At 36.6% G+C, this 16,872-nt stretch overlaps 2 protein-coding genes across 2 annotated transcripts; one reads left to right on the forward strand and one right to left on the reverse strand.

Annotated features, from left to right (window-relative positions):
• The first annotated feature begins 233 nt into the window (after positions 1-233).
• On the forward strand, positions 234-3,999 carry LOC146919634 (PKS-NRPS hybrid synthetase cheA-like). The gene is made up of 5 exons (XM_085711056.1): positions 234-286; positions 430-461; positions 934-2,170; positions 2,277-3,603; positions 3,682-3,999. The coding sequence occupies exons 1-4, from the start codon at positions 234-236 to the stop codon at positions 3,106-3,108; spliced, it is 2,154 nt and encodes a 717-aa protein (XP_085567182.1). The 3' UTR covers positions 3,109-3,603; positions 3,682-3,999.
• A 4,907-nt stretch (positions 4,000-8,906) lies between these two features.
• Positions 8,907-9,305, reverse strand: LOC146919635 (uncharacterized). Its single transcript, XM_085711057.1, has one exon. The coding sequence runs from the start codon at positions 9,303-9,305 to the stop codon at positions 8,907-8,909; it is 399 nt and encodes a 132-aa protein (XP_085567183.1).
• Between the last annotated feature and the right edge of the window lie 7,567 nt (positions 9,306-16,872).

Here is a 16,872-nt window from a genome sequence, read left to right on the forward strand (position 1 = left end):
AATACAACAGTTGGACTATAGTTGCATACACATCGCCCGTATATTAAATAATTCTACAGTATTTTACTATATATTTAATTTTTGTAAAAGGATTGTATACATGTACTTATGATTTATTGTCTCATCATTAACTACTAACAACCCTCCATTCATTTTTAAATATAGCTTCAATTTTATTAACCAACAATGGATAGTCATGTGTAATTATGCTTTACAATCTCATATTGCAAAATATGGAAGCTGGTGTTGCCACTTCCCAATCCCCAAAGACTCTCAACAGGCTAAGGTTGTTCCAGGAAGTTATACCCCACACCCCTACACTTATACCTTCACCCCAATAATTTTTTTAAATTCCAATTTTACCCCTTTTATTATATAATCTTTTACACATAAAATTTTCACCCTCATTTTCAACATCTCCTAATTCAGGATGAGTTCACCCCCACATGATATTTTTCCAGGTACTTATTTCCTCTTTTTTTTTCACCGTAAAAGGTTTCCGAAAATACTTCGGAACACTCATACATACCTGTCCGAAAATTTTTCGGAATACTCATATATATATATATATATATACGTTTCCGAAAATAATTCGGAATACTTATATATACGTTTCCGAAAAAATTCCGGAAGACCAGTATGCAAAGATTTCCGGTTCATACTAGTTCATTCCAATTATTAAATTTCTATAAAACGTAAACAAATTAACAACCGGAAATGTTTATTGATTGTTTTCCGGTGTATTTAATTTAATAGTTTCTTATTCTTGATTCCATATAAACGTTTGTGCTTAATTACTACAATACCAAAAAATTGTCCAGATTCTTATATTACTTGTTTGTATTATTTTTTAAAAATCTTCATTTTAACAATAGTTTCTTATTAGAAAAATTATATTATAGTTTTTCACTTTTGTATATCATTTTTAAATAGTTACAGACATACCTCAATTATATGATAAAGATCAACCATGTGTAGACACCACTGCTGCATTCACAACTACACAAAGGTTTGATACAAGAGAAGCTGTTGTAAGCTGGGCTAGGGAGATAGGAATTAGAAATAAAGTGACTGTTACCATTACTAGATCTGATAAGGAGACCGGAAAGAGAGGAAGGAGTAATAAATTAATCTTGGGTTGTGACAAGGGTGGAAGGTACAAGCGAGCTGAAAGTTCAACACAAAGTGCTACGAAAAAATGCGGTTGTCCATTCAAAATTAGATCAACACCGTTGAAAGATGGTCTCGGATGGAAAGTTGAGGTAAAATGTGGATTTCACAACCACGAGTTACCTGATAGATTGGAAGGTCATGCGTTTGTGGGACGCCTAAATGCAGATGAACATAAACATGTTGAAGATTTGACAAAGCGTCGTGTTCCACCTAGACACATACTTCTATCATTGCAAGAGAGAGACCCAGAGAATGTCACTCGAATCACACAAATATATAAGAAGAGGAGTACGCTAGAAAAAAAGGTGAGAGGTAATAAAACGGATATACAACAGTTGCTAACGTTGATAGATGGTGAAAATTATGTCAGTTGGAGTAGAAGAAGAGACGACTCAGATGTAATGAGAGATATAATGTGGGCGCATCCAGATTCAGTCAAGTTGTTGAACTTGTTTCCAATTGTGTTGATTATGGATAGCACATACAAAACTAATAAGTATAGATTGCTGTTGCTCGAAATTGTAGGTATGACATCTACTGAGTGCACATTTGCGGTTGCATTTGCCTATATGCAATCTGAGCGGAAAGAAAACTTTTGTTGGGCATTAGAGAACCTGAAAGGTATGTTTATTAAGGAAGGCCCCCAAGTAATTTTGACTGATAGGGATCTTGCTTTGATGAACGCCGTTGAAATTGTATTTCCAAATAGTGTTAATTTGCTTTGCCAGTTTCACATAGACAAAAATGTTAAAGCAAAATGCAAGAAATATATTTCAAAGGATATGCAAAAGGTGGTGATCAAACTGTGGAAAGACCTTGTACAATCGCCTAATGAGGATGAGTATCAGCAACGATTGCAACAGTTTGAGGAAACATGTGTTGGTTGCGATACGTTTGTCGATTATGTGAAAGATACCTGGTTAACTGATTATAAACAAAAATTTGTTGGAGCATGGGTCGACAAAGTGATGCATTTGGGTAACCAAACGACTAATAGGTATGATTAAATTGAAATTTTATTTTATATATTTTAATTTTTAATTTGAACATTTTTTTTTAACAACATTGGATTCACTTATATGTGATATTTTGTTTCATATTAGGGTAGAGTCTGCTCATTGGAAACTGAAGCAAATGTTGGAAAACAGCAAAGGAGACTTGTGCAAATGTTGGAAGGGTATGCATGATAACATCAAGTTGCAATTAGGCAACATCATAGCTTCATTTCAGAAAAGTTTTTATGAAGTTGACCATGCACACACAAGTCCATTTTATGAAAAATTGCGTGGATTTGTTTCTAGAGCTGCCTTGAGGCGCATTGTTGTTGAGTTTGAAAGAGTTAGATATATGGATATCGACGAATCGACATGTGGTTGCAGACTCAGAGCAACATATGGATTGCCTTGTGCTTGTGAGTTAGGGAGATATAAAATTAGTGGTATGCCTATACCATTAGATTCAATTCATATTCAGTGGAAGAAATTAAGCATGGAAGGTCAACAAGAGGAAGACACAGAAACTAGATCTGAGTTAGATATGACTTATGCAATTGAGGAATTATGGAAAAGGTTTCGGTCACTTGACATTATTGGAAAACGAGCATTGAAAAGTAAGGTTCTTGAACTTGCTTATCCAGCTACGAGTTCCATGTGTCCACCTCCCGACAAAGTTAAAACCAAAGGAGGAGTGAAGAAGGATAAAGGCAAGGTACCAAAGGGATATGATGTGTACCGTGATCCTTCATATTGGGAGCATGTTGACAATGAATATTATGACTCTCAAGGATCGTTAAAGAGGTTGTGTACACAATCATCCCAATCCTCTCAAAAGCAATCATCTCAAAAACAGCCATCTCAGCCATCTCTGAAGCTACCTTTTCAGAAACAGTCATCTCAACCATCTCAAAATCTACCATCTAAAAAACAACCATCTTAGAAACTACCCCCTCAGATACAATTGTCTCAATCATCTCAGAAGCAACCCTCCCAGAAACAACAAGAATTTTATAGGTTATTGGGACAATTTCCTGAACATATTCATCCATATGTTGAAGACATAGTCAATGTTGCTCCAGACGGAAATTGTGGATTTAGGGCGATTGCACTATTACTTGGATATGGTGAAGAAGGATGGCCTATAGTCCGCAGAGAGTTGGATAGTGAGATAGTAGCTAATATCAGTTTCTACAAAAATTTATTCGGAAACTGTCTGCAACAAGTAAGAGATTCATTGAAGATATCAGGATTGGGATCTCAGCCTAGAGAGAGATGGATGACCATACCGCATATGGGTTACGTGATAGCAAATCGGTATAATGTTATTCTAGTAACGTTAGGGCGTCCCAGTAAGACGTTCTTTCCTATGAGGACTTCACATCTCACTAGTGTTAGATTTTTTTGCATTGGTTTTGTCAAGGATCACTGGGTTCAGGTAAATACAAATACTAGTTATTTTAATTTGAAATAATAATTACTTTTGTTTGAAATAATAATTTAACCTTTTTTATAGGTAAAGATGAAGCAAGGATTTCCATTGCCCGAAGTTACATTGGATTGGAAGAAATTTTGTTTACCAGAAGCAACATCTTGGATGGTAGCATTTGATGGACGTTTGCAACAGTGGCAATGTCTTGCACCGGTAGTGCCACACATCACTAGCGTAATTGAAGTTTGAGTCTTGTTTTATGATTTGAAACTGTGTTTCTATTTTTATTTTCATTTAATAGAATAAATAAACAAACTTGTGTTTGTGATACTCTAGTTGTTCCACGGTTTCCCCATAGATAAAAAACCATAGTACTGTTTTGTATTTAATAATTTGTTTGCATTTGCCACAAGTTTAAACATGACATCTTCAATAAGAGATGATGTAACTCATTTTGGGTTGCATAGCTATCTTAAATATAGCATTATTCTCAGGATTCAAATATTATTATCTCAACTTTTCCATTAGTGCAATGCTTTATGACAATCAAAATGACACTTATTTGATCACATCCGAAAGAGAAACCAAAATAAAAAGTTCTATAGTTTGTGTTCACATAGCCCTTATCAGCCCTGAAGCAAACAACTAAGAGAGATAAACCATTAGAGAATAACTTAATTAGAATATAACAGAAACATATGCATGAATATTGTGTCCTGTCTCAACTTAAGTGGATGATCTCTGGATACTCTGTAAAAATGTGCGTGTGTGCATTGCTTCTTTAATCAATTGTAGTACCAAAAGGTTACAAGAATGGAAGAACAAGTCCATACCACCTAACACCAAGGGAAGCAGTACAATAGCTTATAAAAACTGTTGTCTTAAACAAGAATACCAAGTCTACATATATTACATTCTCGTTCCTGCTTTTTTTTGTAATGTATAGGTTCCTGCATATATAAATATTGATCACATGCTTTGAAGCAACAACACGAGCACTATATATTATATCCCAATATTGCAAAGTCAATAGTAAAACATATAATCATGAACCAAAAGTCGATAATACAACGTTTAAAATAAACCAGAAGTCGATAGTACAATGTATATCATAAAGCAAAATTTGATAATACCAAATTTAACATCAAGTAGAAGTCGATAATGCAATATATAATAAATAAACTAATATAGCTAAGGTAAAGGTCCACCATGAGTCAGGTCTAATGCTTCATACAAATGCTCAAATTGGGATTCCTCTTTTGTGGCCCCGACAACATCCAAGTAATCCTGTAGCTTAGAAGCAATCAAAGACATCCTTGGGTCAGAAGGTCCTGCATCATCAGGGACTCTATATGTTGGAACAGGGACTGGTCTATGTGGGTCCTCATTAGGCCGTATCAAACGAGGATGTGATACCCTGTAGTACCACTCCATGTATGTATTTGTGACTTCATATGGATATGTCACAAGAGATGCTCCTCCAACGACCCGATGCACGCTGGAATGGTAATCAATCCACTCAACACCTACATCAAAGGCATGGCGATCTGGAGGTGGTGGCGGTATATCCTGTATGTATCCAAATTGTCGGATACACCTCTCAGGCAAGTAAGGAACTACAGTGTCATACCAGCGAAGACAGCCACTATAAAGACATATTTTGTCAAATGGGACTACCCGAGAGTGACTCTGAAATGGACGCCATATGACATCTGTAGGTGTTAGATCATCTATCAATCTCCGTATCTGATCGACCTTTAGAGTCCCCTGCTTGTATTTCCATCGCATAGCTCGAGGGAAACCTCCTCCAGGTTGATCACAAGAAATTTGATTCTCTGCTCGATTCCCAAGAGTCGGAAAATATTCATGAATCCAACACTGTTACATAATAGATAAAAAAATTAGAAATTATAAACTGAAACAATAATAAATTATTATAATAATAAATATTTCGTCTTTAACATTATTAAAAAAAACACCTGAAGAAGTGTAGCATATCCTCCAAGCTGTTTGGTGGTAAACATAGACCCATCTCCTAGGTACTCGTATAATGTAACCAAAGCAGCTGCACCCCAGCAAAATCTACCGCAATTTGACAAATTCCTAAATAGCGGCAAATATTTTGCATCTACAAGACTAAAACTCTTGTCTGCAAATATAGTACACCCAACTAGCAACATCATGTACGCCCTAGCACCACAGTCAAGCATCCCAGTCTGGCGATGCCTTTTGAACAAATCATACAGCCACTCCTGCCTATAATAACCACCTCTGTTCCTCGCCGTCTCTGCCTTAGCGACATCATAACTTACACCCAATAGGTCCACAGCAAGTCTAGATGCTTCTTCTTCGGATAAACCAGAAGGTTGATCGTAGAAATCTCCCCTCACCGGAACATGAAGTAAGCATGCCACATCGTATAGAGTAATCGTCATTTCACCAAATGGCATGTGAAATGACGACGTCTCTGGATGCCATCTCTCAACAAATGCAGATAAAAGATTGGCATCAACCATCTTCATGCTACTCCTCTGAAGTGCGCTTAGTCCAGAACCATTCAGCCAACCCTGTACCAGAGGGGGAAGTTGTGGAGGAACCCAATCTTCCAACTTTTTCCCATGCGATGGTACCTTTAAATGTTTTTTTGTACCGCGTTCCTACGTAAATTTAAAATGAACCATTATTGTATAATTTAATAAAATCGAAATAATGAAAGATGATAAAATATTATTATGTAAAAAAAATAAAAAATCTATAAGTAAAACAATTGAAACTAATAAACCTTACTGTATGACTAATAGAATAAAAATACCCCTTCGAATTACAAAGTGTGGCTTGAAGGGAACAAATACAAAATACATTATAAACAAAGAGTGTGTTAATTACTTACCTGACCATACCATAGCCTACGGGCAACATGGACCTCATACCGCGTGAGAACAGACAAGTCATAAGGTCCACCCATATACCTCTGTGCGGGTTGCTCCACATCTTGATCCATATGCTCCTCTACTGCCACAAGTCCATGCTGCTCTACCTCTTGATTTATGAGCTGCTCCTGTGCTTGATGTACGGCTGGTTGATCCCGAACCACCTCATGTCGTAGTTCATTTCGTCCTATGCGTATAATCTTGCCACCTCGTCCTCTGCACCGAACCCCCTCATGCCGTCGTTCATTTCGTCCTATGCGTATAATCTTGCCACCTCGTCCTCTGCATCGAACCACTGAATAAAGAAAAACAAAGAATTAATAAAAGAAAAAGAGAAAAGAATTAAGCTTAAAAACAATAACAGTCATTGCTACAAGTATATAGTTAATTAAGTATACATATATAATCAAGTCTTAATTGAATTAAAAGTGTATGATCTGAACTTGTAGATGGAGCTAAGTAGCAGCAGCAAAGATACATCTAATACTCATTGCTACAAGTATATGTTAAATGGAGATTTGGTTACTTCCTTGCACAAAGTCAGTGATGTATCTAAGGAGTTGAATTCTAAAAAATTTACAAGTATATGTATCTAACGAAAATTGCAAAGTCAGTGATTTATCTAAGGAAAATTGAAGTCCATGGATTGGATCACAATATTGAAAATTGCAGCAGCAAAGATAATTGTTTACTAGCATAATATATCACTTATAATTGTTTCACTCGAATCACAAATTACAATTATATCACTTAGTCAAATTTACTAGCATAATATAATTCTTTATGTGCTGTGAAATACTATAATTGTTTATGTGTGTGAAAAACATGTTAAATTAAAAAAAAAAATTAGATTAAGGATTCAGAAAGCCATTTCGGAAGTTGCAGAATCGGAAGTTGTTTACCTCTAGCCAAATTTACCCATAGTTTGTTTACTAGCATATATAAAAAGATTCGGAAGATGCAGACAAAAAAATGTCTGAACCGGAATACTTCACCAAACTAGTCCGGGAAGTACCGGAACGCTTAAAATGCGTCTTCCGGAAAAAAATCGGAAAGCTTAGTGATTAGGATTCCGATTAAGGATTCAGAAAGCCAGTTCAACACATCATATTTCCAGAATCGTCAGTTCATCACGTCGCCGTTTTCAATTGGCGATTCCGGTAACAACTAACCCAGAAAACGGCAAAACTTAATCATTGATTCCGGTGACCCATTAACAGAACAAACATGCAAAAATACAGTGACAACACAAACATAGAAACGATTAACAAAACAAGGAAAGGAGGCTTACTCTCAATCGTTGTAGAATTAGAAGAAGGGTTTTTCCGGAAAAGGGGTGAACACAGGAACTGTTTTTTTTCAGAAAAGGTAGGGTGAAAAGTGAAAGGGTGTTGTGTTGTGTTTTATACAAAGGGTAATTTTGGTAGTTTATGTCAAATGTTGGGGTGAAGGTATAAGTGTAGGGGTGTGGGGTATAACTTCCGTTGTTCCATTATGTCTAATCCGCGAGCAGGGGCGGACCTGAACTAGGCCTAGTGTGGCAAGTGCCACACCAGCCCAGCCAGGCCCAATAATATTTTTTTTAATTGTACACTGCTTTTGGTTCAGATTTTGAAAGTTACTTTAACAAAGTAACACAGTCAAGGACCCACCAAGCAGTGTTTCGTTTGTTTGTATCTTTGAAGCTAGTACACTCTTTATTTATAAGCTAGCTCATCTCTCAATATCTTAAAAGTGGCCGATGTGGGACTAAATTTCTTCTTGCTTTAACCTTGTTGCAGAGTATTTCTTTTTGGTAATGTGCAGGCAATCCTTTCTTATTCTACCAATTTGTTTTAGGAAATGGTGAATAAATTTAAGAAAATAGTTCACCCACACCCGATGACAGATAGTCATGTGAAAGGTTCTATTATTAATCAGAAGGTACCTTAATCTAATCCAGTAGCCATCAGCAAAGAAACCCGTCCTTAATTTGATTGATTCACATAACTACGAAGATTTACAGCTTAAGGATTTTGAGGACAATACTTGGACTAAATATATCTTTGTAGAGGATTGAAAATCTTGAATGAAACAAAAAGAAGAGAATGTGTAACAATGTCTAAGCTCTATTATTTTATCAAGAAAACTAGTCCCCCCTTTGAATGCAAGAGCAATAACTCTTAAGGGAACTGCATACCACAAGGGAAAAGCATGATGGTTAATTATTTGACAAAAAAACTATGCCCCACCAATATTGCGAGTCCAGGTCCGCCCCTGTCCGCGAGGCATATGAACATGTGGAAGGCATCTGGGTTACCCTCGTTAGGGTGTGAGGCGCCTAGGGTAGGGTGCTAGGCATTTTTTTTAGGGAAAAAATTCATTGATTTTCATTAGCTATCAAGTCTCGGATACATATGACGGTACATCAACATAAACATGGGAGCTAGCATGATATGGGGCTACTCTAGCTAATTCATGAGCGACCCCGTTGGCTTGCCTCCTATTGAACTCGACATGAGAGTTCTGAAAATTACAATCGAACAACTGCCTACAAGCCTGAAGAATACAACCTAGTTCACTGCTATCACCTAGGTTTGAATTAAAATGTTCAACAACAGACTTGGAATCCAAAACAAAATCAACATTGTCATAATGAAGATCAGCCACCCATTGTAGTGTCGTGTGAAGTCCAACAGCCTCGCCAACATCCACATCACAAAGAGGAGAGAAACAGTCTGTCTTAGCCATGACAAACTCACCCTGATCATCACGGATGCATATGTCAATACCTACCATATTCAGAGAGTCGGAAAAGGAGGCATCAATATTACATTTGTACCTACCATATGTCGGCTTCGTCCACTCGTTGACAGGACCATGAATAACACTATTCGGTTGAGCAAGGATGTTTGTAGCTTTGTGCGATCTGACTTCTTGGGCGGTTTTCCAATCATCTAAGAGGTGTTGGGTGTAACAGCCCGATTTTTCGCTAGATTTATTTTATTATTTATTTAATTGTTTTTATGTGCGTTATATGTGCTCATATGTGATTATTTGCCTCTGTGTGTATTTCTGGTTGGGAATTGTAGAATTCGGTGTTAGAAGGGTATTTTGATTATTTTGTGAGTAAGGGTAATTTTGTAATTTGATGAGGATTATTTCTAATGCTTAGTGAGAGTTGTTATTTTACTAAGTTACTAGAGAGAGAGTGTAGTAATTATTTTAATTACCAGTAGTTGACCACTAGTATTACATTTTACCGTTAAGTGAGTAGTAACATTTTGGGTTAGAATAGAAATGGGTTAGGCCCATTAAGGCATTGTGAGTTGAGCCCAATTATGTAGAGCTTATATAAACTCTAGTTGGTAGAGAAAATAGGGTTTTTACCAACATTTGTCATTTGGGAGAAGAGGTAGAAAGAGAAAGAGCAAGAGAAGAGAAAGGGTTGAAGAAGGAGAGCTAGAGAGAGCTAGAGATTCAAGTTGTGGGAGCTAAATTGAAGCCTTAGCTTGAGTTGTAAAGAATTAAGGTAAGGGGGTTAGTCTTTGGTCATAATTACTTAGTTGTAGCTTCTACCCTAATTCTTTACATAAAAGCTTATTTGAATAATTGATTATTTGTGAAATTAATTGTGAAATTCGTGCTTATGTTGTGATGCAATGTTTGGGTATGTTAATTGAGTTGTTGATGATGAAATTGCAAGCTTAAATCATGTACATATGTATGCTTTGTGTTTTACCCAAAAATTGTTGATATGAGATGTTGTTGTTGATGTTGTGAGGTGTTGTTGTTGATGAATGGAACCTTGGGTGATCTTAATCTTTGAACTTGTGATGATTTGTGTTGTTATTTTTGAAGTTTTATGAAAATGGGTCAAATGGTGAATTTTGTTGGAAGAATGTTTTGGTGCAAATTTTATATGGTTTTGTGTATCTTTTCATGTTTAGAAATGTTTAAACAAACTTTGGGATCAAATTTGAGCTTTGGGAAGTCAAAATTGAGGTTTTGGGGTAAAAAAAATGAGTTTTTCCCGTAACAGGACTGTCCCAACTCACCACAGCATCCCCTATTTCGCGTTCCTGCAGCTTTTTCACACGTTTCTGTTTTGAATTGGCCTTCGGTGTAAACATGAAAGTTGTAGATAATTTTGTTAGCTTTCTAGAGGCATTGGTTTGACTTGAAAATGATTTTTGGTTTTTGAGTTATGATGAAAATACTCCAAGGAGGTCTTAGAGAAATTTTACGAAAAATTCGCATAACTATATCTAAGTCGACCCAAACCTTATGGATTGTTTCCCAATTTCAAACTTATGTTTTATGAGTTCAACTAAGGTGTTTAATGGTACTTAATCCATGAGGTGATGAATCTAACTTGGTTTTGTTTTGTAAAAGAATTGGTTTTGCAAAATGATACCAAGAGACGAACTTGGTGATTTTCATGATTTCGTCGTGTTTAGCCGGTGAAACTTAATTGTATGCTCTACTGCACTTGTATATAGCCTAGAGGTATACTTAGTTGAGGCATTGAATCTTGTTTACTTGATTTTAATTCAAAAGCTTCAATTTTTTTTAAATGGTGAAATTAGAGACGAACTTTGATGAAAATGGTTTTATGAGCCGGATGATTTATGAATCCTCTATGGGTAGTTAGATATGATTGTAAGAAGATGTTTGAATGGCTGCTAAGTGATGAATATGATGTTTGTTATCATATGTTGTATTGAATGAAGTTTTTGAACTTTATGATAAAGCTAAATGTTGATATTGCCGTTGATTATTGCTGTTGTTTATAGTCGTTGATTATAGCTGTTGACTTGTTGTGAACATATGCATGGTGGATTGAGTCATATGTGCATGCATCATATGTCGTGTCGGATGTTATATCCATATTGCCGTTGATCGGATACTTGTATCCATATTGCCGTTGATTATAGCCGTTGATAATGATGTTTTTGTTGCATCATAAGGTGACGACCTTGGAGGAGTTTGGTACCACATGCATCTAGAATAGTCTAGAACATTGCATGCATTTGATTAGTTGATGAGTCGTGTCATATTTGAATATGTGACTTGGTGAATTGTGCATTGGTGAAATTTGGAGATTGTTGTGATTATATGGATTGGTGTATATGTGCATTAGTGGATTTTGTTGATGGTTGTGAATAAATGATCTATTCTCTAATTGCATGTATGCCTATTTGTGCTTATACACTTGGTGAATCAATTGATGATAATTATTTTAGCAATAATGATGAGGTGAGATTTGTATATGTATATATGTATATAATGTGGTGATTTTCTTTGATGATGATGACTGCTCGCTTATAACTTTGAAATGATGGATGTTGATAAATGACGAGCTTATGTCGATGACTTGTTTAGAGATTGAATATGTCTGTTATGCTATGATGATAATGTGATAGCTTGAGATGCAAGTAATGAGGGGTAATAATCATGTGATGCTTGTATTCTAGGAGGGATGGTTATGTATATGTGATATGCATGAATCCTTAAATGCTTATGGTTGTTTATGTTGATTATGATTAATGTAAAGCTTACCTCCAGTGGTTTCGACCGCCTACCTGTCGGTATGGATGGGTAGACGCCGTGCAGGAGTAGTCGCTCGGTGAGTTGCTTGTGGATGTTTGGATAGCGGGAGCTATCTCCGCTATCATTTTGGCGTAGTAGTCTAGGGCTCTGATTAGGTTGAGTCGGAGTCCTAGTCTTGTTAGATTATTTTATTTTGAAATGTACTCATTGTTGAGATTTGGAGAATTTTATGTTGATGTTATTTGACCATGGCATATATATTTTTTGAGATGTATGAATTATATTCCGCTGTGACTGTTGAGATATTATTATATATGCATGCTGGTTGTTGTTTAGATGAGACGTAGCGTCTATTTCTTGAATATTTGTTATATTCGCGTGTTTTATCGATTTAATAGAAATAGGACGTTACATCGGGTCCGTTCGACAACATGTAGACATGTTTCATTTTGTTGTTGCCACAATTTTAAATTCCTACGCTTCCACAAGCTCCACATGATCGTCACAAACAATTCTTTTTGCGCAAAAGGCAGCTGGTCAAGAAGAGAAAATATCAAAGCATCAATGTTATAATTTCGAAGGAGAGTTCTATCAATAATATCCCATAAATTAACCTCTCGCCACGCTTGCATCGTACCTGGACATTCTAATAAGACATGAATACTATCTTCATAATTAGTTCCACACAAGACACAATCATTAGGACAATGAATACCACGACTACTTAGGCGTGCACGTGTAGGGAAACAACCCCGACACACACGCCAAACAAAGTTTCGAATCTTGGGAGGAACCTTAAGCTTCCATATCAAACTCCAATTCCCCGGAACATGCAAATGAGAGTTATCTGCAATTTCTGTAACACAAATTCGTTATGCACTACGAACAGAATAACTACCAGTTTTCTTAGCCTTCCAAACAATTTTATCTTCATGAACAAGAGGATGGAGAGGAGTATTCAAAATAAGCTGGGGAGTATTATGATCAAATATATTAGAAATTAAAGTAGCATTCCAAACCTTTGTCGATGGTTCGATGATGTCTTGAACTTTGACATGAGCAAGTGGCGCATAAAGAGGGCTTTGTGTTGAGAGGGAATAACCATCTTTAAGCCACGAAGCACCAAACAATGGAATAGTAGCACCAGAGTCAATCCTCCATCTAACACCATGTTTAACCACAATTTTAGCGCTGAATATACTTCGCCATACATATCTGGGATTAGGTCCAAGCCTAGAACTCAAAAAATCACATTGTGGAAAATATCGTGCTTTGAATAAATGAGACACAAGACTAGTGTTATCAATTTAAAATTTCCATCCCTGATTACCAAGCATCGCTACATTAAAAGATGTGAGGTCCTTGAACCCCATACCACCATAATTCTTATGAACAGATAAACGCTCCCAAGATAGCCAATGCAAACCTTTTCTAGTGGTGCCACCATGTCCCCACCAAAAAGCGTTAATCATTTTTTCTATGGCATCAACTAAATTGTTTGGTAAAAGATAAACACTCATAATATAAGAAGGAATAGATTGGAGTACCGATTTGATCAATACTTCTCTTCCAGCTTTAGAAAGGCACTTGCTGCTCCAAGAGTTTATTTTGTGCCAAATGCGATCCTTAATGAAGCCAAAAGTCGCTTCTTTGCTTCTACCAATCATGGATGGTAGCCCCAAGTACTTACCGGTTCCCATAACACCGCGAACACCAAGGATGGAAGTGATAGAGTCTTGAGTAAGGCCGGGCACACTCCAACTATAATAAACTTCAGATTTAGGAAGGCTAATTGCTTGACCAGAAGCTTTTTCATAAGTCTCAAGAATATTTTTCATCACACCAACTTCTCTTTCTTCCGCCCTGAAAAATAAAAAAAAGCCGTCTGCAAATAACAGATGAGAAATAATAGGAGCATTAGTACATATAGAAATGCCATGAATATCCCCTCTCCTTTCAGCTTGACGAATGAGATCTGAGAGACCTTCTGCACATAAAATAAACAAATAAGGAGAAAGAAGATCGCCCTGTCTAAGTCCCCTACCAGGAAATATAGGTCCCACCGACTCATTGTTAACAATTACAGAATAATCGACTGTTTCAACACACATCATAATCCACCTAATCCAACGGCTTGCAAATCCCGTTTTAATCATGACTTCCTTAAGGTATAACCATTCGATATGATCATAGGCTTAACTGATATCCAGCTTTAACGCTACATTTTTATCTCTCAACCTCTTGCTTATTTTCATGTGGTGAATAACTTCAATAGCAATCATAGCGTTATCCAAGATAGAGCATCCCGGGACAAACGCCGACTGGTTATCTGAGACACATTTATGGAGACCATTTTTCAATCTATTAGCCAAGACTTTAGCTACAAGCTTATACAATACGTTGCACAATGCTATGGGACGCCAATCTTTCATAGTATGCTGCTCATTTCCTTTAGGGATCAAAGCAATGTTAGTGGAATTAAGCGAAGGTGGAAACTGATTATTATTCAACCAAGAACAACACTCACTAAAAATATCAGAATTACACAATGACCAAAATTTCTGAAAAAATCCTGGATTGAAACCATCTGGACCAGGACATTTATCCGGGTGCATAGAATACATGGCTTCCTTAAACTCTTGTACCTGAAAAGGAGCGGTTAGAAAATCATTGTCCTCTACCGACACAACATTATCAATGGCTGCCAAGATAGAGACATGTTCACTATGATTTTCAAGAAAAAGTTCCTCAAAATAACCTTTAGCAAGCTGACATAGACCCTGTTCATCTGTTACACGAATCCCCGCATCATTTTCTAAAGAAAGAATACGATTTACCTTCTTGCGAGAGGTTGCAGACGCATGAAAAAAATTTGTATTTAAATCACCATCACGGTACCAATGAGTTTTTGCTCTTTGTCTCCAATATTTATCCTCTTGAATCATTAACTGAGTCATTTTCTTTCTCAATGAAGACAAGCGATTATGATCAGTTGCTGCTCCTTGATCTCGGCACCTATTCAATTCTTTCTGGCACTCGGCAATTTCTTCTTTCAGACCATTATGAGTAGTCTTGCTCCACGAGCTAAGATCAGATGCACAATGATCTATTCTCTCAGTTATCGACATACCTGCACTAGACAACCAACTATCAGAAACAACATCATGAATCCCCGGTTCTACACACCAAGCATTCTCAAATTTAAAGGTTCTTTTAGGCACCCAGACACGTGTAACAGGCTCGCTAGTGAGAAGAATCGGATAATGATCAGAAGCCGAGGCTACTAAATTTTCCACCTTCGCATTAGGAAATAACTGAAACCAGGATGCATTAGCAAGTGCACGATCCAACCGTTCCTCAACTGCCCTTGAAGTACCTAAACTTTTAAACCAAGTGAAGGGATAACCTTCCATAAAAACATCTACCAAACCTGCATCAGACACAACTTGTCGGAACCCGTTGATTAACCAACGAGCACGTACAGAACCACCTCTTTTTTCTTTGACATCTAGAATATCATTGAAATCACCTAATATACACGAAGGTAAAGAAATGTTATTAGATAGACTTCGCAAAAAATTCCAAGAGTCACGTCTTTGCCCACTTTCTGGAATACCATAAAAACCTCTAAGTTGCCAATGTCCACGATTAGAATCATTGACCTCCACATTTATATGATTATTAGAATAGTTCAACACTGTACAATTAAAAGAATTTTGCCAAAACAGTGCTAATCCACCACTCCGGCCAATGCTACTCACAACAAAGCAATTGTCAAAATCAAGCATATAAAGGAAATCATTTGCTTTATTAGAGTGAACTAATGTCTCACTGAGAAATAAGGCGGCTGGCTTATGATAGCAGACTATGTATTTTAATTTAGGAACTATGCTCGGGTTCCCTAGGCCTCGACAGTTCCATCCTATAATACTCATTTTTCTTTGCAATTATGGTAATCCCAATAATCCACATCTGCCATACGATGAAAAATGGTACCACACTAATTCACCAAGTTGACTTGTTATAAGATATATAAGATGGCACTTGGAATGGAAATACAAGAAAATGCACATCAATGTGAAGGCAAGAGAAGGTACCACACCTTTGTCTCTATGAATTAAAATACATGTAATAGCAAATTGGTGGAATCGTGAGTCATACAGTGCAATCAAAAAAGACAAAAAGAAATAGCACCTTTAGCTCTTGAATTGAGATTATGATGCCAATTGGAAAGGAAAGCAATCGCAATACCACATGATCCTGAAGAAAAGGGAGTGTAAACACTGTTATCTCTATGCAGAGGAAGCAAAAACGTTCAGGGGAGAAGATTTCTCACCGAACGACGGCAAAATCCCTCACAAGGGAAGCGACGACGCTAACCCTAGGAGCGGCGGCGATATGTATTAAGGAACTAAAACTTACGGTGCTAGGCATCTCTCTCGGATTCTAAACTATATTTAAGAGTTTTTCGTTAATTTGTTCGGTAATCTTAAGGTTTTGTTTGTGAGTTTGGAGGTGAGGAAAATGAAAGGCTTTGAAGGGTTAGAAATATAGAGGGAAATGGTAAAATCTTTCACATTTTTTGAAAGAACAATTTTTTAGAGAATGATAAATTAATTCTTATGATTAGTATATTTTTAATTTTAAAAATATTATAATTACTTAGATTAAATTTGAAGAATCCATGTAAACCTTGCAAAACCCCCCTTCAATACAATTTTTGAGTTCCACCAAATGAGGAGAGTTTTGTATTACGAAGAAAAATGAAACCTTAAAGTATTCCCCTCTTAATGTCATATATTTCTTACACTTG

The sequence above is a fragment of the Medicago sativa genome, chromosome 5 (genome assembly GCF_051527215.1).
Source record: "Medicago sativa cultivar Bolivia chromosome 5, Bolivia_mono, whole genome shotgun sequence".
Lineage (NCBI taxonomy): Eukaryota > Viridiplantae > Streptophyta > Magnoliopsida > Fabales > Fabaceae > Medicago > Medicago sativa.